Source organism: Tripterygium wilfordii, chromosome 4 (genome assembly GCF_013401445.1).
Source record: "Tripterygium wilfordii isolate XIE 37 chromosome 4, ASM1340144v1, whole genome shotgun sequence".
NCBI classification, from domain to species: Eukaryota; Viridiplantae; Streptophyta; class Magnoliopsida; order Celastrales; family Celastraceae; genus Tripterygium; species Tripterygium wilfordii.
Genome location: NC_052235.1, coordinates 5,096,153 through 5,120,424, shown reverse-complemented (window position 1 = coordinate 5,120,424; position 24,272 = coordinate 5,096,153). Strand labels below are relative to the sequence as shown.

General features: G+C 38.0%; 3 protein-coding genes across 5 annotated transcripts; 1 reads left to right on the top strand and 2 right to left on the bottom strand.

The window, feature by feature from the left end:
* Positions 1–3,820: 3,820 nt before the first annotated feature.
* Positions 3,821–7,555, bottom strand: LOC119995935 (mitochondrial dicarboxylate/tricarboxylate transporter DTC). The gene is made up of 6 exons (XM_038842416.1): positions 7,288–7,555; positions 6,863–6,946; positions 6,512–6,573; positions 5,910–6,271; positions 4,485–4,699; positions 3,821–4,175 (listed from the first exon to the last, which is right to left on the bottom strand). The coding sequence occupies exons 1-6, from the start codon at positions 7,408–7,410 to the stop codon at positions 4,119–4,121; spliced, it is 903 nt and encodes a 300-aa protein (XP_038698344.1). The 5' UTR covers positions 7,411–7,555; the 3' UTR covers positions 3,821–4,118.
* Positions 7,556–9,971: 2,416 nt separating this feature from the next.
* LOC119997095 (tubulin alpha-5 chain) lies at positions 9,972–12,748 on the top strand. Of its 2 annotated transcripts, XM_038843896.1 has the most exons (6): positions 9,972–10,222; positions 10,809–11,023; positions 11,110–11,309; positions 11,443–11,951; positions 12,217–12,339; positions 12,422–12,748. In XM_038843896.1, the coding sequence occupies exons 1-6, from the start codon at positions 10,110–10,112 to the stop codon at positions 12,555–12,557; spliced, it is 1,296 nt and encodes a 431-aa protein (XP_038699824.1). In that variant the 5' UTR covers positions 9,972–10,109; the 3' UTR covers positions 12,558–12,748. The 2 variants fall into 2 exon arrangements, with proteins under 2 accessions (XP_038699824.1, XP_038699823.1); XM_038843895.1 differs by having other exon boundaries at positions 12,217–12,748.
* Positions 12,749–13,980: 1,232 nt separating this feature from the next.
* Positions 13,981–23,960, bottom strand: LOC119997093 (importin-5-like). Of its 2 annotated transcripts, XM_038843892.1 has the most exons (20): positions 22,565–23,957; positions 22,078–22,281; positions 20,568–20,672; positions 20,402–20,467; positions 20,139–20,303; positions 19,667–19,741; positions 19,410–19,564; positions 18,887–19,022; positions 18,738–18,807; positions 18,511–18,638; positions 18,321–18,377; positions 17,341–17,526; positions 17,124–17,216; positions 16,561–16,646; positions 16,367–16,433; positions 16,216–16,282; positions 15,979–16,115; positions 15,164–15,255; positions 14,977–15,043; positions 13,981–14,602 (listed from the first exon to the last, which is right to left on the bottom strand). In XM_038843892.1, exons 1-20 carry the CDS (start codon positions 23,795–23,797, stop codon positions 14,444–14,446), a joined length of 3,348 nt encoding a protein of 1,115 aa, XP_038699820.1. In that variant the 5' UTR covers positions 23,798–23,957; the 3' UTR covers positions 13,981–14,443. The 2 variants fall into 2 exon arrangements, 1 of the variants encoding a protein (XP_038699820.1); XR_005467959.1 differs by lacking the exons at positions 13,981–14,602; positions 14,977–15,043 and having other exon boundaries at positions 15,979–16,135; positions 22,565–23,960.
* Positions 23,961–24,272: the final 312 nt, after the last annotated feature.

The window sequence follows — 24,272 nt, the reverse complement described above, 5'->3', positions numbered from 1 at the left end:
ATGAAATGCATATATAATTTATCTTCAACCACTCCATTCACAAAAAAATATCTTTAGATGCTTACGTACACACTAGCTACAAACTTTTTTTTTTTTGAAACAAGGGTTTGGGAAGAGGTAGGATTCGACTCTACGATTTAATGTATAAACTATTAAGTCAAAAATCAACATATCAACAATTGATTTCCTACCCAACGTAGATTTTCCTAAACAACTCTCCTAGCTTACTAATTACAAAATATTCACTATTTATAATAGTTTGCTAGGTGGATTAGATATGTATATTGTCCAAATCACAGATTGGAATCACACTTATAAATCACATTGTTAGCTTATACCAAATTGATCGATGTGGGACTTTATAAGTCTTAATACTCCCTCGCACTTGTAGGTTCGGTTATACGAGGCCCAACAAGTGACATATATGGAGAGGTTGTTAGGATCGAATATATGTTCTAATACCACATTAAAATTTTAAAGAATTTGAGGGGGAAGAAGCAAATAGGGAAAAGTAAAAAGCAGTGAGAGGTTATATTCAATTCACTTGAGATATTGTCCATGTTTTGATTACAATACCCGTTGACGCTATCCTTTTAAAGTCACCTCGTTCAAGGTTGAATTCACATTCATAAAATCACATGCAACCTGTATAAGCGTTAATACCTTCAATTATCATTATTTGCAAATGAAATAAACCAAATTAACAGCTTCACTTGCTTGTTGTTTTCCTATTATTAGTTTGCGGTGGCAATGGCAATGATTGAGTCCCATGGGAACCATGTGTAGCAGCACATGTTTAGCACAAACCAATTTAGACAACAAAATTGAAGCCATTCAATCAATCCCCCCCAAACCCAAAACAACTCATATGAGAAATATAATTAGGTTTAACTGATTAAAGAATTCAAGATTGGGGGGAAAAAAAACCAAAATAGGGGTTAGAAAGACAGCAAAAGGTGGGGCCCATGGAGACCATTGTGCCAGCTGTATGGCAACCAAGCCAAAAGCAACCCGGTCTAGACTCCTGGCACTCGCTCTCTCCCTTAATTGCCCCAACGGTCAAGGTGGGGCAGCTGCCCTAAATTAACTCTCTCTCTCTCTTCTTTTATGTGTATATATATATGCACCCCACCACCATTTGCATCACCATTGTGATTATTCTCTCTATAATTCGGATTCCAAGAAAACCCATTTTCAAGAGGAATCGTAGAGTCCCAAAAAATCAATTCTTTGTGTGAAGAAATGGAGGCAAGGAAGATGAAGGTTTTGGTTACATTGATGGTGGTTGTGTTGATGGCCATGTCATCAATTCAAGTGGCTACAGCAGCTCATTCACCTGCACCAGCACCAGCATCTGATGCTGTTGCGTTTGTGCCTACTTTCTTTGCATCTTTGGTGGCACTTGCTTTTGGGTTGGTCTTCTAGACAGACACAGCCATGGCTTGGTTTTCCCATATTTTTCTATCTCTAGACTCTTATTCCTTCCCCTTTCTCTCCCTTTCTCCCTTTCTCTCTCTTGGGTTCTTTTTGGGATCATGAGAGAGAAGGGGAAGGGAGGGGAATTATTGGGTTGAGATTCCTTTTCCAATGTATGTATGTATTTAATTATTTGTGGATTTTAGGTTTGATTTTGGTTATAAATCATTGTTGGGGTTTGTGTTATGATGTGTTTAGTGGCATTATTGTAATAATAGTATGACTTGATATTTATGACTCCTGTGAATTTGTTCGTACGTGGGGAATGTGGAGAGTTCAGGCTTCATAATAAATAAAAATGGATTCAGGGAAAGGGAATGTGATGTATATGATGGTGTTTTACTACTACCGTTTGTCATCATCTTCCTTTTTCTTGTACTTTCTAGCAATAAATATTTCATTAGTTGATTATTTATTTCACAATTGTCCAAAATTTTTTAATCCTTCTTGTTCATTATGTGAATTTGAAGTATCATCATCGCCATTGAAAGTAAATTAAACAAATAAAAAGAGTCATGGTGAGCTGGTTTTTTGGCCTGTTGCAGTGGAGGTGAAGGAACACCGATTATGAAAGACAAGTAATTGGTGGGGTCTGAAACAGCTTTTTGATGTTAGTAGGCTCATTGCCATGTGATATGCAGACAGAAATACATAAAAGATTCGAACAATGCCCTATTTATTTTTAAAAGCATTTGTATGTATGATCAAAAGTGTGATCTAAAAAAGCAATGAAAATGGGTTGAAAAAGAGAGCTTGATTTCTGGAGTGGAATTGTTGTTGGCAATGGCATTCTTAATTCAGCTTCAAATTCAAGTATGTTCATTTTGAAATGGAGGAAGGTAGGTAGTTGGTCATATGCAGCTGTTGTTGATGACTATGATGAGATGTTTATAACAAGTTTGGCTGCCATGTGAATGTTGTTAATGCGTTTGTCTTGATTTTTGTGATGATTTGTGGCCTCAAAACTATTGCTATGCTACACCATAAGTATAGCCACAAAAGAAGATATTAGTATTATTTTGAAAAACAGTTAATGGAGACCTGTGATTTGTTCATTTTCTCTAATGGACCCATATATCCCGCAAGTCATTTGTGAAGGCTTTAACCATACATTACAGGGATAGTCCACCACCAATCTTGCAAATCAATCAAGGATGACTTTTGTACCACAATTACCATATATTTTCTTTGGGGTTCAAAAATTGAAATTGAAATTGTCCGTGAATATAATATATTTATTGCTGTTCTTTCTCATTCTATTTAGTTACTGAAACTAACTTTCAAACTCTTATTGCATTAATTGCTCTTCTTTCTCATTCCAACTCAGGAGGAGCTGGGATAATCAATGAGATCCCAATTGTTGGGATATTTATCATTTTCAAATTACTATGGCACACAAGATATTCATATTAATTTTATCCTTTTTTTTTATAAGACTATGAGAGGTACGTGGGATTTACGTTTAAGAAAAGTGTTGATGTGCATATATAGAACATGCTTGCTCGTGGGTTTATATGGTAGACCCTGACCATTTCAAACGACTTTTAATTAATTAATTAATTAATAGATAAACTAACCATGACCCCTTTGATAATTCATTACGGGTTAAGCTTTCACTAAGCTTCAAATATGGTTACAACTTTTATGACCTGATTGACTGGTTCCAACCACCACCACGACAAGAAAATTCTGTATGTTCATCCTAATTTGTTGGTATGTGAGTTACAAACAATTTTGAACAGAGAAACACAAGAGGAGGAACCCAGCATGGAAAAATCTCTCGAGGGTTGATAGAGGTGACAAGTGGCATATCTTATCATATCATATGCTATATGCACATGGGGTGGGCATCTTTTTGAAAGATATGAAATGCGTAGTCAACAGCCTAAAAGGAGATGGGTTTGGGGTAACCTTTGTCTTCATGGAATGGGGGACTAAAATTAACGCCAAGTGCCAACCACTAGCTTATTTCTTTATAAAGCTCACAAGTTATGAGTTGTCCATGGAGTGGATATCATCTTCGCAAATACAAATGTGTTTGATTTCCAAATGGGCTGGATCCCTCATCAAATGTGCTAGACATCTCTTGATAAAAAGTGAGTAGTCCAACGCGCGGGATAATTGATTGATGTGGGCTGGACATCAGTTAGAGAATAGCCCAGAATGAGAGGTAGATGGGCCTCGCTACTTAGTTGGGGCCCACAGAATTGGATCGCCGGCGCTATTGTCTCCCTTGCTTCCCAAGTCTGTCCCAGCAGAATCAACAACTACATCATAAAAAAAAGGAGAATGGATGGGCACAGATGATATCCTGCTAGATCAAGAATCAATTCAACCAAAAAAGTGCCCGCTGAACCCTCAGCAAGAAAAATAATATTATCAAGAAAAAGTACATTTCAATTGCACAGTTTATTCAGGTTAAAGCTCTTTCCCAGGAAATTTATAATACCCCCATTCCGGTTGCGCACCAAAAAATTATGGGATAAGTGAAGAAAACCTACATCAATTTTGCTGTGCAAGTCTCTACAATAATGCGTTCGACTTCGAGGTGTAAACCCCCAAAACCATCCAGAAGTACAAAACAGCCAAAATATATTATTTAAGAGCTCGAGTCTGGAAGAAATTTCCATCCCATCAGTATACTACAATCCAATTTGCTTCTGAGTCTTTTGGATGTAGTTCAGGAATATCCATGTCATCTGCATAGCCAAAAAATTGATATCATAACTTGCACATATTAGAAATTAAAGCGCACAGTTTCTCAAGTAACCAGCTAAAGTCCAACAGTGAACCACAAACACCATATGCATTCACTCAGACATGCACAACAAGAGTAAAAGAGAATCCATGACCCCACACGCCAAAACAAATGTCAAGTGCAAGAGTAAACAATGACACGCCAAAAAACACCACACCCATTCGTGAAAACACACATAGTATTTGTGAGTGAGAATATGACACCACCACAGCCATTCACGCAAACATGCATAGCAAGTGCAAGAGAATACCATAACATGAGGAGCAATTCTGATGAAATACACAGGGAATCCTGTGTAGAACTTTAATGGTCCTCCCGCCTTGAGGGTTTTCATAGCACAGTCCAAAGAGCCGGTGTATGGATATTTTCCCTGAGCATCAGGCTGCATTTTCTGAATCTGGGTTTTGACATAATCAAAGGGCAAACTGCAGGCTGAAGCAAAGAATCCAGAAATGGTACTGGCCCCTGAAAAAAGAAAAGGCAAAAGAAAGTGGCAGTGAGACAAGAATGCGACATCTTTATAACCAAAACTGATAACTTGTTCACAAATTACAGATAAGAATTCCACCAGTGAGACTATTCATCAGTTTCCCAAAAAAAAAAAGATTTATCTAAGCAGCAGTTAGCAGGGGCATTTCCTAGCCCTGTTAGTAAGAGAGGTATTAAAAGTAATTTCAAAAAAATGCAACATTTTTATAACCAAAACAGATAACTTGTGAACAAGTTACAGATAAGAATTTCATTGTGAGACTATTCATTAGTTTCCAAAAAAAAGGGTTTACCGAAGCAGCAGTTAGCAGGGGCATTTACAAGCCCTGTTAGTAAGAGAGGTATTAAAAGTAAATTCACGAACAAATTCTGGATTTTACTTGATCCAGCAAAGATTTTCCTTCATTCCTTTGGAATTACAAAGGTTGCAACAGAAGATGAGAGTACACTTCTTCCCATATTTGCAACTACTTCACTGACAGAGGCAACTTCCTAAAGACAATATCTAAGAAGTAAAAGATCAATAACATTAATTAAACAGTTAGCAGGAGCAATGCAGTTCTGTTTACATACTCTTTTCTGAATAGGAAACTACAATCCAGTAAAGGCAGGGAATAATAGCGGCATGAGATTGAAATAAGGAAGAAAACATGAAACTGCATTCAATAGAACTTAAAAGAAAAAATAGAAAGAAATTACTTGTTTCATAATGCACCGGACAACATTATCTAACTGGCTACTGCACATACTAGATGTCAGAACATGCGGTGACTGCTAGCTTTGGCTGATTTTTAAAACACAAAAGAGGAACTTGCAATTCATAACATTTTAGAATAGTTATGTTTATGGATATAAAATACAAGATTTAGTTTACTGGAAGCGAGGAATGATATTGAAAATGTGTGACAGAGATTCTTCGGCCCCATTTGGGACTGCAAGTCTACAGAACCAACACTAAAAGAAGCTTCTTCTTGAATATGCACAAACAAACCTTTCTAATGTTCGACATTGATTGTTCCTTGTTTCCAATATTGTGTTATGAATGTCAAGCATGTGCCTAGTTCCACTGGAGATGCATTTATTCGGCAAAACAAAGTAGAATTCAATAAAATCCTCTATAATTTAAAAAAATCGAAATGAAGTAAAAATAAAAGTCATCATCTCAAGAGATTAGGAAGAAGCTTACCCACTACAGTAGCAGCTTCACCAAATCCAAGGGAATCCCTGAAAAACTCAACACTTTGATCATAAGAGGCAAGCATTCCCATGTTCAGTGCCATTGCTCTCACAACAGTTGGGCCTGCACCCTTCCATAGCGCCAAAACCCCTTCATCAGCAACTATACGGTAGAGAGCATGGAAGGCATTTGTGTAATTCCGGCGCTGAGCAACAGGTAGAGTTGCATCAGCCTGCATACGGATTAGTGCTAAATCAGCTGGACTACCAACACTTGCTCCAATAGCACCAGCAGTTAGCCCACAAAGAGCCTTCTGATATAGAGGCAGGGGCTTCCCATCATTTGCTTCAATAGCTTTACTTGTCAACATCCTATGTGTAACATAAGGGAAAAAATGAGACAATAAGTAATATATGTTGTTAATGATAAAACCACAGAGACAATATTTATAGAAAAAATAAACATTACAGATAACAAAAAGATGTTATCCATGGACAAATAATACACATTAGAATATCTGACTATATTCTAACCAAAAGAAGGATTTACATAATGAAAAAAATTACGAACTTAATCATTTAACATAGTTTAGCAACAAGTTAAACAGTTACTTGAATGATCCCAGTCGAGCGGTGGTGTAAGTAGCTTGCCTAAGTAGTCCAGCAGATAGCCCCTGCTTGGAATAGTTAAGATAAACTACAATGTTAAGGAAATTATTTTATGACTTAATGCCTGTAGAATTAAAAAAAGAGGTTACCATTCTACGTAATTTCAATGTAGCATTTGGCTTTAAGGTGACGATTCAGTCATTAGCTTTCACATTCATGGTAGCCATAGGTGACGTTAAACAAATACATATTCCTCAATTACCACAACTAAGCAAACCAATTCTGTGTCTGCAAATAAATTATCAATAAGTACGCATCAAAATCTAAGTTCTACTAAGATTCACTACATCAAACCTTGTAGAAGGCGCTGATACCGTCATTCTTCAACATGTTCTTAGTCACCGAAGCCGCAGATCCCTGGCCCAGCTGAATCCTAACCTATATCACACCCAAAAAAAAACCACTCACGAAAAGTTCATCAGAATCCATGTCCCATTTAACCAATAAACACGCAACTAAAACAAACTTAAAAATCCAATCCAATCCCAGAGGAAGCGTAAAACTTCTAATAATAATATCATCTATACACATTCTCACAGAAAGACAACAAATTCAGCCATTTCCAACGGTCAAAACCAACTTAGATATCCAAAACAAGAAACCCAACTTATGTTCAGCTCCAGAAGAGCTTCGGACTTTCTGTGCACACAACAATAGAATTCAGTGGTCTCGTAAATTCCAATGAACGGAGAATATCAAAGCACATATTACAAGAGTACCTTGATCATATCAACGGGCTGGATGACGCAGGTGGCGAGCATACCGGAGGCGCCACCATTGACAAACGGCTTAACCTTTGGCCAAACACCAGGAATTGGTTGGGGCTTCTTCTCCTCTGCCATTTCTTCTTGTGTGATTCGAGTTTGAAAAGGCTCAAACGGCCAATTGAAGAAAGAGAACAAGCAGAGAGAGCGAGAGAGAGAGACTACTGCGCAGTTAAGAACGGAAGATGGGCGGTAATGTATAAGGAATCACACAACGAATAAGGGAAACCCTCATTGGAAGGAAAATTACAATTCAACACAACCCTATGTTCAATTACCAACAAAATTTATGTAGATGGCTAATTTACCCAATTGCCCTTCACTGTCCTTTCTTCTATTTTCTATTTTTAATTTTATGGTTCCTCTACTAATTCTAGTTACTAATTTTTTTTATTTTTAAAAATACTAGTTTTTGACATAGAGATCTTGTGATTGTAAATTTAAATTATCAAACTAAATTTATGTAGATGGTAATTTACCCAATTTTCCTTCTCTGTGCTTCCTTCTATTTTAATGTTTTACTATATTTGTAATTTTGTGGTTCCTCTTCTAGTTCTAGTTACTACTAGTTTTTGAAATAGAGATATTATGATTGTAAATTGAAATTATCCAGAAATATGCATGATGTGTTTATTTTTTTAAAAAATAAATATTAGTGTGTTTTTAAAGAGTAGGAAAAGATACCCAAAATTCTCATTCATCTCATTTGGCCTTTCGAATCCACTCCACGGTTAAATGATCTTTTTCACTTTCTCTTATTTATAGGTTTGCCTCTTATATTATATATGTAGACACCTTATATCACAATGAAATAACAATAGACAAATCAAAATAAGCCCTATCAATTATTGTTATTTTCTTCTACATGTCCATTGTTTTTTAATTTTGATATAATGAGAAGACAACGAAGAATGTTTTATGACAATGAAATGGGTAAATTAATCATTTAAGACAAGTCAGTTGTCAATGTTGTAACAAAAATATTGACTTTGTGCTGATGATCAATGAGCAAACCCTGTGTCAGGCTATACATAGGTTTTTGAAGGGTAGAAAGGCAAATCTCAAGTGGCAGCATAGGCTCTCTATTGGTTGTGACGTTGAGACTATTTAATTCGGGAAAATTTTTAAATTGTACGATAAGTTCACCAAAATGTTGTTTAAAGGGGTAAATATAACCACATGATAAGGCTATTTTCGTGAACTCATTTCTAGCGTATTAATGTTGTGAGCGCCAGACATGGTTATCTTCTCAGGTTTGATGAAATTACGGTCACATTACTCTTCCAACTAGCTTTCAATTGACTGCTGGACAAGTGGTGATTATGGTCATTGGGGGGAGGGATTTTGTGAAACGGGAAATATTTTGGTGGTCGTGCGTGACAATAGATAACACACGTGCCTTGTATTTAGTGGTGCAGAGCTAATACCTGTTGATAGACCCCTTTCAACCCTAAATCTAGCTAGAATGAGGATGGGAGTACTTAGAGAGAAAACAGAAAAAGAATACAAGAAAGAAGACTATCTTCATTTCCATTTCATTAACAAGACTGGTTGTTATAAAGCTGAACTACTCCTTACAACAATAGAGAGAACCGACTTAACTAGGGACGTTAGCTCCTAGATCCATATTCTGTTAAGTTTAACGGAATACTTAATAGTTGGGTAAACAAACATTTGTTTACATACAGGTTCCTATCACCTGTCGAAAGATTCATTAATTAGAGCATCCATGGCAGCTCTGCTGAGTGCTGAAGCGAAAGGATACGTTCCCCTCACAAAGTCACAAATGCTTTGATTCACATTCACTACCCTGTAAGAGTCCAAGGCCGAGCTAGTGCCTAATTGGGAGATTAGGGCCGGAAGCCCGCAACTAATAGGCTGTTTTCAGGCCCAGAAGCTACCCAAGTAAGCCAATATAGATCCCATGAACTAGCTAGTTGGGCTGCGGAAATCCAGAGAGGCCCATGAACTAGCTAGTTGGGCTGCAGAAATCCAATGGGGCTCATGAGCTAGCTAGTTGGGCTGTGGAAATCCAATGAGGCTCATTAACTGGCTAGTTGGGCTGCAGAAATCCAATGAGTCCATATTTTTTAAAAACATTTTAAGTTCTAACGAGAAAAAAAAAAAAAGGAACGGAAAAGTGAAGGCCAACCCCAAACATTTTAATTGGGCTAGATACCATTCTTTTGGGCTTAGGTGGCAGCCCACAACTAATTGAATAATTTCACCAATTTATATTCTATCAATTTTTTGTTGTATGTATGTCTGTGTGTGTATTTATAGCAAGTGTGAAGTGTAACATGGGAGTGGGCCCAGCCTAGCTGGTACCCCTGACATGAGGTCAGCCTAGCTGGTAGTCCCCATTGTCTCGTATAAAGTTGCCCATAAAAAAGAAACAAAAGTGTGAAGCTTAACAGCTATATTTTCGAATAAAATTTGGTGTCTGTGCACATGGACAAAATTTGTCCGAATACTCCTGGTGGCTCGCTAAAATTGCCGCTGGTTCAGCCGAAAAGTGGGGGCAATGTCGTCATTTCGAATAGACAGCCTGGAGGCACGGCTGGCGCCAATTGGAGTGTGTCTCTCTTGCCTTTCAACGGATCCCAAATCCTATCAAATCCCATTGACGATTCATCCATTATAACAAAAGGAAAAAGAAAAGAAACAAAACAAAACAAAAAAAAGGTGAAACTGATCGAGGACCGGCTAGAGAGAGAAAGTATTTGAGAGAGAGAAAGAGAGGGGTCGGCTAGGGTGTGCTCATTTTCGGAGAAGGGATGAGAGAAATTATAAGCATACACATAGGTCAAGCAGGAATTCAGGTTGGTAACTCATGCTGGGAACTCTACTGCCTCGAACATGGCATTCAGCCCGATGGCATGATGCCTAGGTAAAACCTCTCCTCAATATGAATTTTCATGTTTATGTTTTTTTGGTTTTTTTAGGCTTCTACATGTAATTGTATTTGTGTGTTTGTTAGCTTATCTCTGATTTTGTGTATACTTGTTGAATCTCATTGTCATGGATGCTGTTTGTTTGAATCTGAAAATGATAATTTCTTAGCGATTTCATCATTGTCTTCTGTTTTTGTGCACTATATTATTCAATATTTTTTCAGTTTAAGAAGTTCGTCTATGTCAATTGAGAGCGTACGTTTCTTATTTATGTTTGTTTATGTCTGGTGTTTAAATTTCAATTGTGGTGATTTATGGTAAAAAGGTAAACAACTCTCGAGCACAAGTTTCTCATAGTGTACCCCGATCTTCCCTATAATATGTGGAGAGGCTATTTCTAGGAATTCAATCTGTGACCTCTGGGTTGTGCCTTGCAACTCTAATTGCGGTGATTTATGCTATGACATATTTTTGTGGTTCTGTTGTGTATGATTTAGTGACAATTATGGATTATTTTCATAATTCTTGTTTAGGGGTTGGATATGTAGGGGACTATACTATAAACCTTCATTGTTTTTGCAGTGACACTTCCGTAGGTGTTGCACACGATGCTTTTAATACGTTCTTCAGTGAGACCGGTGCAGGCAAGCATGTGCCTAGAGCTATATTTGTAGATTTGGAACCAACTGTAATTGATGAAGTTAGGACTGGGACGTATCGGCAACTTTTCCACCCGGAGCAGCTTATATCTGGCAAGGAAGATGCTGCTAATAACTTCGCAAGAGGACACTATACAGGTTATTGTTGTTGTTTTTATACAACTTATAATTGGCTCTTGTATTGCTTCTTTTTAGCTTGAGCTGATGTAGGTTGTGCTCCGCAGTTGGGAAGGAAATCGTAGATCTTTGCCTCGATCGAGTGAGGAAGTTGGCTGATAACTGCACTGGTTTGCAAGGATTCTTAGTGTTCAATGCTGTTGGTGGTGGAACTGGTTCCGGTCTAGGTTCTTTGTTGTTAGAACGTCTTTCTGTGGATTATGGAAAGAAGTCAAAGCTGGGGTTCACCATCTATCCTTCTCCACAGGTATAAGCCCATTTGTTTTTGTTTTATTGGGGACACTGATGGCAAGCTGTAACTCTTAATTTAAATGATTTTTCTTTCCCTATAAGAAGTAATATATCAGTTGGTGATTTTGATTTCATTTTCTTGGTCGCAGGTCTCAACAGCAGTTGTTGAGCCTTACAACAGCGTTCTTTCTACTCATTCCCTTCTTGAGCACACAGATGTTGCTGTTCTCTTGGACAATGAAGCCATATATGACATTTGCCGAAGATCCTTGGATATTGAGAGGCCAACTTACACCAATTTGAACCGATTGATCTCGCAAATTATATCATCGTTGACAACATCGTTAAGGTTTGATGGTGCTATAAACGTGGACATTACTGAATTCCAGACCAACCTTGTACCATACCCCCGTATCCATTTCATGCTTTCTTCATATGCCCCCGTTATCTCCGCTGAAAAGGCCTATCACGAGCAACTATCAGTACCTGAGATCACAAATGCTGTGTTTGAGCCATCGAGCATGATGGCTAAGTGTGATCCAAGACATGGGAAATACATGGCTTGCTGTTTGATGTATCGTGGAGATGTTGTTCCCAAGGACGTCAATGCTGCTGTATCTACTATCAAAACTAAAAGAACTGTTCAGTTTGTTGACTGGTAAGGGAAATTCATTAGGATTATATCAAAAATCTTAATGTTTGTTAAATGCGTGAAATGATGTTAACATCTGTTTGACCCTGATAGAAATTATGTCTACCTTGGTGTTGAAAATCCTTCTGTCAAAATTGAATTCAAGAAAGACATTTTATTCCTGGACATTGAATACATCCGAGTTGACTCTATGTAGCTTAAATCCGTAAACCTTGAACATATTCTTGATTTTGTCTAGTAATCTGAAAGATATTTTACATGGATGCTATAGGTGCCCAACTGGCTTCAAGTGTGGTATCAACTACCAGCCTCCAACAGTTGTACCTGGTGGGGATCTTGCGAAGGTGCAGCGCGCTGTTTGTATGATCAGCAACAACACAGCCGTAGCTGAGGTGTTTGCACGCATTGATCACAAATTTGATCTCATGTATTCAAAGAGGGCGTTTGTTCACTGGTATGTAGGTGAAGGCATGGAGGAAGGAGAGTTCTCAGAAGCCCGTGAAGATCTTGCTGCTCTCGAGAAAGACTATGAGGAAGTTGGAGCTGAAGGTGTCGATGATGAAGAGGAGGGTGAAGATTACTGATGTAAATGTTGAGCGCAATATGACTTGAAGTTGGTTCGGCGGTATATTGTAGTGGTTTGCCCACCACCCTCTCCTCTCTGTCTCTTGGATGTGTCTCATGTTTACTGTCATCTTTCTGCCTGCTGTTAAATTTCTGCTATCAGTGAAGTAAATGCATCTTGAAGTATGGACGCAGTTCAATTATATCAAAATATTATGATTTTCTTGGGTGTTCGTTTATACCTTTCCATGCCCCCTCCCCTTCTTAATATCAGAATAGATAAATAATTGGTCTTTCGATCACATATTTGTAGTTTTTTTATTTGTCTTTTGTTCTAGGCAACCATAATCTCATTGGGATAATGAGATATATCTGCTACGTCGTAGGATTGCATTCAGTAGATCATGCAAGGAATATGTGCTTTGTTATAGGATTCATAAGGGGAAAATATGGTCATAGTAGCAATTCACAAACTTTATCTGTAGTATGTATCTTGTCGATTGTCTACTATATTGAAAACGATGCGTTTCACAATTATGAGCTCAATACTGAGCCATGACCTAGAACTACTGTAATGGGAAATATCCTGCAGCTTTTTCCTCGTATTTTACATCTGCCGCTGTATTTTGGTTCTAGGCAAGAGGGTTGAGGGACTTGAACCCATAAGCCACTACTTCTACATACATATTCTAATCTTATTGATTATTAAAAAATCTCCTCTCTAGAAACCAGCTTCATAGGAACAATATTGTAAGTGAAACTAGTAAGCTTCCATAACATTAATGAACCATCGTCTCGAGCTCGACAGCTTGTACAGGAGTCCTTTTGTTAGCAAGGGAGAATCCGAGGGTCGGATTCGGACTCTTTACATCTCAAACACTCTTTTCATCAAACACTAGCAGCATTAAGGATCTTGCACCCGGCACTTACCATCCAACTTCCACGTCCAACAAGGGACCAAGAATTCATGTTCGCCCATATAGGTAGGAGCCAGGAGGTAGCGAAGCCACAAGCACCAAGCTGAATCATCAATTTTCAAGTTCCTGAAGCTGACAAATTTCAAGCATCGTCAGGTCACTGCAATTTAACAGTCAGTTCATATCTTCTGCAACTTGGCTCCAACACCACCTACACAATTTCGAGATAATCAAGAATGTCAATTGCCTTCACAAGTATTGTCCCTGCTTGCGTTTGCTGCTAATTAACCTTGAAAACAGAAGCATATGCCAAAAACAAACAATGCCACATTCAACAATTGGCTGATTAACCCAAGGAAAACATAAGAGGGGGGTTATTTAATGGCCAAACATCATCTCGACTTTTCTTCTTTCTTTTTTTGGTAATTCACATCTCTCGATTTGGTATGCAATTTACCATAATTGAAGACCGAAACAGTAGTGCAGATTTACTGCAGTTTTCTGCACCATAAATTCAAGAGAATCATCTCATCTTATTGTGTATCAACTCAAAATTGCAAAAGTATAGAAAAAAAATCACCATTCAAAATTTTAATCCATGTATGATTAACAATTTGAAAATTCGTAAAAAAAAAAGGAAAAAAAAAACAAATAATATAATGGGATCAAAACTGCTAAAAGAATTGCCACCCTGACACCTCTTAAACCTCGCGCACAGACTGATAAAAAAAAAAAAAAAACTCAAACCACAAACGCCTACCGCTTTTCGTTTCTGGACTTGAACCAGACTATAAATTAACAATTACTAATATACACATTCTGCAAAAGGCGGGATTTTCATGCAAGCTCAATGACGATTTTCAAACTCAATCCAACTGATGTGATGCCGCTACGGAGCACCACGCAGAAACAAATGATGGGAACCATCTTATAGGGAAAGAATGGGTGATGAATATACTTCAAACACAAGGATGATGCACACTCAGCTTCAAAAGACGCTCAGTGCCAGCTGAAATGCTATGAGAGGATGGACTGCAATGCGAGTTGTTGCTGGGGCTGCAAGGATGACCATGTAGAAGCCAAGGTCGCTGGAGGTAAAGTCTGCTGAAGTCGCCTTAGCAGATTAACCATACGACTAGCAGTTTGCTCTGTTGCTAGATCTTTCCCACACAAAACCTACAAAGGAAATAGCTCTTCTCCAATCAGAGATAAGATGCACGCATTTTCAATGTATTCCACATAAGAAACTTCAAAAAATTAATATCACATACCCAATGGATTCATTATAAAACTAGTTTAACTACCACATCAAAACTTCATAAAAACAAGCAATCATACCACCAATAGTAAAAACAAGAGTATATGGAGTATCATTGGAGTAGGTTATCACCGACGCCATATTCATGCATTAGGGCCAAAATAACTTCAGAAGAATTGAAACTTTACCATACCTTTGGCAGAATGAATAACCTAAATTAAATAATCTTTCATTCACAAGACCATTTATTGCAATATCTTGCTAAATCAAACTTATAGATCAATGAACAAACCTCGGCAAATACTGCAACGATTTTAGGAAGACATTGATTTTTGAGGCCCAAGAGTTCTTGATCAGACCTGTTGGTAGAAGATGCTTGTAACACTTACTGTGTGGTATAGTTAATAACAAAATATAAAACAAAAAAGAAGTAAATTTGACATGAAAATATGCCAATCAACAAATCTTGAAATCCTCACCTCTCCACCATCGAACAAAGCTGCTCATGTACGACTTTCGCCTCGATCAAATCTCCTTTTATTGGTAAACAGTTTAACCATGCAGGAACAACCTACCAAAACAAAGAGGTTATGTTCCATGGTAAGGCCAATAAACCTAACAAAGTAACCAAAAGATACACATATAGTGCATACTGAATTTCAAGTTTACTTCTACGGAGAGAACCTTTTTGAATACAAAATTATGACTATATTGAGCCATCCACCAAGTCGTTTACATCCGCAGCCAGCTGTGCTAGGAAATCAAATATGATAACAGCAAGCCATGGTGTGATGACATCATATTGGCTAGGTTAGACTAGAAGTTCCTATGAACTGATAGTTGAGACTGGCAGTACGGTTGGAATATAGAAAGTACCAGTTTATGATGGCTTCCTATGAACTGATAGTTGAGACTGGCAGTACGGTTGGAATATAGAAAGTACCAGTTTATGATGGCAACAAGTGCAACATCAGCATGGAACAGAACATACTGATAAAATAATTCTCCAGCTTCGAGAGCACAAATCCCTTTTCAAGAATAAGGCAACAGAAAATAAGATTAGATTCCCAAGCATATGCTCTCACCCAAGCCAACTGAAATCCATGTTGGTCTGAGATACCCCACTTCTCAACAAACTTGAGATTTCTTTTCTTTTTTTTTTTCTCATTAATATTTGGTTCATGGTTTTTATTTGGTTGGTTGGTTATGGTTTTCCCAAAAAATATGTTCAAGTTCCTCTAACAACATAAACCCAAACAAAACGTAACCAAATGGAAAAGAGAACTTCAAGTACCTGAGCAGCATCTATACTGTCTCGATGAAACCGACATAATTTTCCTAACGCAGAAACAGCATTATCGTATGCCATCACATTTTCAGGTAGCAGAGCACTAGGATGCCGTATCACAACATTCAACCTTGAGAGGGCCTCTGGATAATGACATTAACAACTTGTATCATGCATATAATTGTATTAGTTTGTGTGTGGGTGCGTGTGTATAACTGCTTTAAACATTCTTAAATAATCTACCTCCAACAAGAGGTTTAAAAACAGATCCACCAAACTCTGCACAAACACCAAGTCCATATACAGCTGCCTGAAAATAAGTTGCACAAGTTAAGATGGTATTAGAGGAAGAGCGATAGGAGGTTGAATCAACAATAGAGACGCAAGTACAAACCTGTCTAACATCTGGGTTCTTATCATTACAAGCCTCCAACAGGAAAGGGAGATATGTATCGTAATATCTGCCACACAAACATTAGAGGAATTGAATCAGATAGTATTCCTGAAAATAATAACTTTCATTTCAATCAGAAATTTTTTTTAAAAAAAAAAAAAACACTTCACAGAATCAATAAAGAGTATCGTCACCTAAGGGCTGTCTCACGACACTGCTCTGCCACATCATCGAATATGCAAATTGCAATCCTCCTCTCTTCAGCTGTCTTATCCTTGCCCTGTGCTTGAAAATAAACCCAAAGCAAAAGGGAAAGAGAAGAATGAGTCATGAGGGAAAGAAAATAGAGAGAGAAACAGAAAGAAAATCTGCTGGCAGAAAAAATCATAACTTGGGAGGCTTTTAGCAAGTAGCCACTACTACAGAAATTAAATTCAAGTATGAGAGAAACAAGAATACTTGATGTAAGAGAAAAAGTGAAAAATTAGTGAACAAAAATGATAAAGGGGGGAGAAACAAAACAGCCAAGCTCATAACACATTCCAGCAAGATGGAATTATTCAACAAGTGTGGATAAATCTATGGCAGGCAACCATTTAACAAAATACAAAAAAAAAATGCGAAATAGGCATGCTGATGAGACTTGAAATAATAAATAATAAGTTAAATAACGAGCACAAGTACAGAATCAAGAACGAAACTGATTAGTAAGGATAAAGTTGCTCCACAAAAAAAAAGTTGTATCAGAATAACTTACCCACATAGGAGTTAGATACGTAGATAGATCATCGAAGAAAGGCAAGAAAGAGGCTTTAAATATTTTGGTCAGTGTTCCCAAGATTTCGCCCACCTGAAACCAGTCATGCATATTAAGAAAAGAAGCAAGAAATTCGGTTTTTCTTCCCATTGAAAATACAAACATGAGCTCTGTTTTATATGCTTCATAATTATAGAATGTGGTTCGAAAAACTAACTTGGTCAAAAACTTCTTCCTCCTGCTCATTTTCTTCCCTAATCAGCTCACCCTCTTCAGCATCAAAGTCTTCAGCTTTCATCCTTTCTGCCCGCTCTTGTTTTCTACTGGAACTAGCTGTTATTACTAGTTTTATCTCTTCAACTATGGATCTAACCTGGCCTTCATCCAACAGTGGCCCAGAAATCTGGAAGAAAAAAACAGTCAACAAGATCAATCTTTGACTTCACTCAAGTGTTTCACATGATTAACATGTGCTACAAGCTCTCCCAAGTTAACTACCAGCAGAAATAGAACAGTTTAATTCACAGGCAAGCATCTGAAAATGGAAAAATCATCCTCACAATAAGAGAAGGCAGCCAGCCTATAACAAAACATGCAGCTAACATAGGGGTGCAAAGGAAAGTACTCCAATATGAAAGAAAATAATTACAAAAAATTCTCCCGCAACATTTAACAGAATTACTGTCAAAAGTGACAAATGCATTGTTAGAAGGAAAACGGTACTCATCCAGCACAAAAATCACAAAACAATGAACTGAATAAAAAATGCTTAATTGATTTTCGTAACAGCTACAATTGAATGAAAAGGGGTAAACTCAAGCACATACATCATAATTAAGGAGAGAACATGCCACAGCCAGCTTTTAGCTGAATAAAATATAAAGGTTAGAATTATAATTGAATTCTGCTCCACCACCCAAGTAAATGGAATGACACTGAAACTGACTTTTTTTCTTTTTAATTGTTCAACTGGAATTGGGGATTTGAACCCGTGCCTGCCCTCGAAGGCAGGGTGGTGATGAAAGGCTCAATTTTTTACCATGTATGTCCTAAAACCCTTATTGGATAGACAACTTTTTTTTTTAAAGAAAAACCACCACTCTGAGGACTATTTGTCAGTCTATTTAACAGATACATCATATATTTCCTATAAAAAGAACATTATACATGATTATTTTGCTCTTGCCAACAACAAACCTGTAAGCATTCATTCAATGCATCCAACATACTTGCACAGATTTCCGTGTCTGGTTCCTGCAAGAAAATTGCCATTCAGGTACTTGTTTTTTATTTGTAGTAGTTCAGGTACTTCGTCCCCAACAATAAGGATCATATCAACCATAAAAATTGAACATGAAATTTAATTAAAACAAGACCACGTAACCACCTTATGTAATGCCTCAACCAGAGCTGGAATAATAAAGTCAGACAACTGCTTTATATAGGACTCATTACGCCCCTGGGACAACCCTTTCTCTACAGCTAATTTTGCAGATTTCAGTAGCTCCGGCATAGCTAAAAACAGGGAGTAAGAATTCCCCATCAAGGGATGAGCAAAGGTCAGACATTTGGCAAAAATTTAAGAAAAAATTCAAAAATAAGGCAAAGTTTTACCTGAAACAGCCGCTTTCCTAACTTCCTCATGGAAGTAAAATTTAAGAAGAGGAACTAAAGTTGGAGCAACCTACATCAATAAATGCACTCTTTGTTACTCCCACGCTTCAAAATTTCCACAAAGAGAAAAATCTAACAATTCAACAGACCTGATCAATCCATGGAAAGAATCCTTCCTTCAACTCATCAGCATAGCAACATAGCATGTTACAAGCTGTGGCTTTTTCTTCCAGGACGCTAGTCTTGATTCCAATTCTTTTGTCACCAAGAGTAATGGTTTCCATACTGAAATAAAGATGTAACTTTTAACAAGATTCCAGATAAATCACACAACACAACCATGTAACTAAAAAGGCACAGTTCAGTCACGTATAACCGGTAAGGCAAAACATAAATGTAATGTTAGCACGTTGTGCAGGCATTGGCGGGATTTTAATAGGAGTATAAATGTGTGTGAATCTATGAATTTGTCAACAACCATATATGCTACGTGTTTGTGCCACACATCAAGAAAGGGATAGAAAGAGAAGGCCTACTACATGATCTTGGCAAAGTTTATAAGGAAGAACCCTTGAACTATGGATGTAAGGGCCACAAACAATTTAGTAAATAACGTATGGAAGCACTTGTATTCCATTCCACTGAGATTAATGTACAATAAAAAGCACATACCTTTCATCATCTATGTCTCCAATATCATTATCTGAATCTGCAGATGTAATGGTCACATCGGGCTTAAGTTGGGCAGATTGAAGCAAAGATGGCATGACAACACTCATATATGGGAGGAAATCTTGTCCCAGGCACTTGCAAAGCCTAGCCCATGCCTACAACATAAAAAGGATAACCATAAAGGAAAATCTCAAAATATATATTTTTAAAAAACGTTATTAAAGGTTCAACACAATTTCGAAGAAAACAGAGCATACTTGCAGCATGTAACTAGTTGTTGGATCATCTGTCTCCATTTGAGATCCTTGCAATGCCATAAGCACTTCCATGACCTAGCACAAAATATAGGAGAACGCTCAAACCTAAAATGTCAATGTGGGTGAACAATCGTTTTACAATTGCACAGGATCCCCTTCATTTGATGGGAGAGTGACACCCCAACACCAGGAAAAAAAGTATTAGTAAGGATCTCATGGACAAGTATCCATAACTGCCAATGGAATAGGGTAGTGGCATTGCCAATCATTGTAGTACGCAAATCAAAGGGCCAGATATAATGCTTTGAGGGACAGGGGGAATGAACCTAAATACTAAAGACAGAATAAATAGACAATTACAGGAGAGTGCTGAAATCAGAATTAGTAAAATGATAACTGTCTTGGAACAAGAAAAGGGACTGCAGGTAACTGTGACCAATCTAGATGCATTCTATCTATACATGCAGTCTACCTGCTTAGCATCATCCCGGAACTTATCCTTTCCAACAGCCATTCCAACCAGGCTAATGCATTCCATGGATTTTGCACGGAGCATGCGATTAGCCTTGTCAGTTGCATTAACCAAGATAGCTTTCAGGTACGGCATAACTGCATCATAATATTTCTGGAAGTGTTCCTGTAGATCCCAAAAGAGTTAAGGAAGATTCACAACAAAGAAAAAATTAATGATTGAAGCATTCTTTTTTAGTGAAATAGTGAAGTACTCAAGCATACCTGAGATGAATCAGCAACAGATGCTAAAGCAGTCAAAGCCCCCTCTTGCACCATTTGTTTTCCATTCTGCATATTTTTGTTCACAAAAAATATAGTAAGACGGGCAAATGTGTTTACATGTATGAACATATTAAATGTAAGTGTCATGTTGGAAACCATAAATTACCTGTAACAACACAAGCAACTTGCTCACTATTCCATCTAAGTATGGTGACAAAATTTCTGGAGTGCAGTTTTCACTGAAGTTGAGGACCGCTGAAGCAGCATGTGCCTGTTAATGTGCAAATAAATAACAGTAAGTGATTTTATTGTCGATGCTGCATATGGCACCTCCCAAGACCCTCCCCTGCCAATGTCTTCTTCACTCGCTTTTGCTGGGGGTGCAACGATTTCTCTCTTTTTCACTCCTCCAAATACTCTAATGCAGCATTCTATTACAATTTAAGAATGAGTTCCTGTTTCTCTAACTTCTGGATCAGAAAACCTTATTTCTGCAGTCTAACTCTTTCCCGGACTACGACACAACTCTGGCACCCCAATCAGAGAACAGCAAAGTATGGTTTGTTTCCACTGGTAACCCAAGCAGCTACAAATATAACTATGCAGCTATGATAAGATTCCAAACAACGTCTACTGACAAGTCACTACAAACTCTAAACCATATTATTGGCCACAAATAAAAAACCTCAACGCAACACAACACGTATACTCTGTTTTGGTGTTGTATGAAAATTAAACTAATGGGGTTCTCTCAAATCCAATCCCTGTGTTATCCTCAATGACAACCACTTGAAACTAAATCTGAAATCCACACACAGAAAACATTCTTCCATAACCTCAGAATCCTCGCTCTTCAAACAATAGAAAAGTATGGGTCTCATAACTAAATTTATCCAACATTGTAAAATCAGATACACAATGTATGTTTAACAACGATAAGCTATTAAAATTCTATATCAATGATAAATTCCCAAAATTCTAGCACAAATAGAGTAGACTGTAGATAACAATAGCAAAATGCAAATTACAAATTCCAATGAATACCAAAAGAATAGAAATCACAAAAAAAAAATCATAAATTGATGAAGACCCAAAAAAAAAACCGTAAAACCCAAGTCATCTCATTTACAAGAGCTCATATCTGAATTTTAATCACAATGATATTTCGAACATAAACATTGCTTCTATTCATATTCTCAGCTTTTTCACCAAATAAAAAAGATCGATTTAACAACTCTGATTAATCATATTGCCTGCCCTCTTCCAATAAAAGATAAAAGCCTAAATGTCATCAAAACTGCTTACATCAGTGACTCAGCCTATATGCATCTTGAAGTAAGTACCAACATTCATACTCCGTATAACAGATGAATACATGTCCAGAAATTAATATGCTTATGTCTCCAATGTGGACAACTGCCCAGATTTTGAGCCAAAAAACCCACAAGTTTAGGGTTTTTAAAAAAATTTAAATTACACATTTATGAGTTCCAGTAATTATGAGACCACAGGTATATCTACTTATAAATGTGCAGTTACTAACACGGAGCACCACTTGGTATTAGTGACATGAAGTCGTACTTCCCTCTCACAAAGCAGATAATTACCACAATCAAGATATATAGAATTAATAAAATCATATCCCTAAATAAACAACCAAGAGGTCCAAGACTAACCTGAACTCGAGGATTCTGGAAATCATCCATTGCAGAAGCTAGTGCAGGCAGCACCAGTTGGTGATACTGATTTTGCAAATCTGGACCCAAATCTGTTGACAGTTGCCCAATTGCATTAATAGCGGCCCACCTTACACGAGGGTGTGGATCATGAAAGGAATTTAGAACCATTGACAATACTTGCTCCAAATTTTTTATCATTACCTGCAATAATGCAAACACATTGCGTGACCAGCAATAGGAAAGAGGATTTCTTTTCTTATATCTACACGGGAGTCTTCAAAGGGAAGGGGATTGAGGCTACTCTTTTTCCTTTAATTTTCGTATTTTCATAATTAAATTATTTTCCCAAGCTGGGAAAGCCAAAAGGGGCAATCAGAAAAAAACAACCAAGCATTCTATTGGATATTCTCATACTCACCCACACAAAATTTCTGTTATTTAAATTTTCAATTTTTACAACAAAGAAACTAACATATTTTAATACCTTGGAGCAACCCTCGGCAATTTGGGCAAGAGCTATTAACGCAGCATGGTGTTTCTGCCACTCTGGAGCAGCCAGATATGCTGGTAACTGCTCAGAAGCTACAGGAACTATAGAGTTGCCACCCAATGAAATCGACAACCTATCCAAACACTCTTGTCCTATACTATAGTTACTAGTCTCTCCAGCATCCTCATCTTCCGTCTCCGCAGTGTGCCAGGCAGGATCGTCTTCGATATCCAGAAGCATCTTCATCAGAATCGCAAACAATCTGCTAATAAATTGCGGGAGCTTTCTCATCATCCCAGGTGCTCGCTCCCGGGCCTCAGCAAGCGTGATAACGAACTCTACCGCCAAATGCCTGGTCCCTTCCTCCAAACTCTCCGCCTCTGCTACCTGGAGCATGGACCCTACCACATCTACCAATTGCCTTCGCAAGAACCGCGGCTCCGTCCCGGCCAACTCAATCAATAATTCCAGTGCTTCTTGTGCTGTAGCTTCATTACCATTATTCAAAGCCTCGGTCAAAGTCTTCATCATGGCTGGCAACAGGTCCTGAAACCTGTCCCGATCACCCGAACTCGACAAGCACTGGATAAAATTGATCACCGCGTTCAAGGCTGCAATCTTCACGTCCGGATTGGGCGAACTTCCCAAGACGTTCAAGAACACAACGTGCAGATGCTTGATATGAGGAATCAAGGTATCTCCTATGTACTGCGACAGCTGAGCAAAAATCAAAAACGCCGATTCCTGCAATTTAGGAGAGTCTGACTGCACGCACTGGAACATAAACGGTAGCAATTCAGGCCAACCGTTCTCTGGAACAATCCCGGAAGCAAGCTCCGAGATAGTATCGCACAGCTTCTTAGTTATCGATTTGGTACTCTCACGCTGAAGACACGATAGTAACAATGATTTCATCGAGGATTGACTGGAAGGGGATAGACGTGGCCAGAGATAAGAGTCGTCGCGGGTTAGCAATTTACGGAGGAGAACGGCCGACATAGCACGGCCCTCGAGATGAGATGAGAACTGGAGGATGTGAGCGAGTTTAAGCGCAAGGGAGTCGGGATCGGTCTGTTTGCAGAGGTTGAAGAGGAGCTCAGCCTGGGATCGCAGCTCATTCGACGAGGACATCAAGTGCGATATCAACGTCTCGAAGGGGGCGGAGTCTGGCCCCAAGATGGCGGCGAGTTGCGCTTGTTGGAGTTGCTGAGCCGACCCGGCGTCCATGTTCTTGGGGCGAGTTAGGGTTTCGATGCTGTGTGCACTCTCTCTTGTAGATCAAGTGAGAGAGGCGGTCAAAGTCGGGTTGATTAGGGCAAAGTTGTGTAATGACACACACTTTAGAGGTTTTGGAAGGGAATTTAAAACAAAGAAATCTGAATATTCTTAATAATGGAAGTGTAATAGATAGAACAGTGTTTGGTTACTAGTAAAAGGTTAAAAGGCATATTTTTGGTTTTGTCTTCTTTATTTGTCAATGTGAATTGAATCCACAAATATCTGCAAAATAAAGGAAAGAAAATTAGTAGTTGTTGATGGTCCTTGTCTTTTCACGACACAAAATTCTTAAATTAATCCATACATTCAATCTTAATTGTTAGCTCATTATTCTTCCTCAAAACCAATCTTTTACCACTTAAGGAGAAAATATACAACCAATCTTTTACCACTTAAAAGAATGAAAAACACGGTGTGGATGAAA

Coding starts and splice junctions, on each gene's coding strand:
- LOC119995935 (XM_038842416.1), bottom strand. CDS start 7,410: ATGGCAGAGGAGAAGAAGCCCCAACCAATTCCTGGTGTTTGGCCAAAG. Junction 6,574..6,862: donor GTATCAGCGCCTTCTACAAG/GTTTGATGTAGT, acceptor TATTCCAAGCAG/GGGCTATCTGCTGGACTACT. Junction 4,176..4,484: donor GAATTGCTCCTCATGTTATG/GTATTCTCTTGC, acceptor TTGGCTATGCAG/ATGACATGGATATTCCTGAA.
- LOC119997095 (XM_038843895.1), top strand. CDS start 10,110: ATGAGAGAAATTATAAGCATACACATAGGTCAAGCAGGAATTCAGGTT. Junction 11,024..11,109: donor CGCAAGAGGACACTATACAG/GTTATTGTTGTT, acceptor TGTGCTCCGCAG/TTGGGAAGGAAATCGTAGAT. Junction 11,952..12,216: donor ACTGTTCAGTTTGTTGACTG/GTAAGGGAAATT, acceptor TGGATGCTATAG/GTGCCCAACTGGCTTCAAGT.
- LOC119997093 (XM_038843892.1), bottom strand. CDS start 23,797: ATGGACGCCGGGTCGGCTCAGCAACTCCAACAAGCGCAACTCGCCGCC. Junction 22,282..22,564: donor TTGCCGAGGGTTGCTCCAAG/GTATTAAAATAT, acceptor GCATTATTGCAG/GTAATGATAAAAAATTTGGA. Junction 19,565..19,666: donor CAACTAGTTACATGCTGCAA/GTATGCTCTGTT, acceptor TTTATGTTGTAG/GCATGGGCTAGGCTTTGCAA.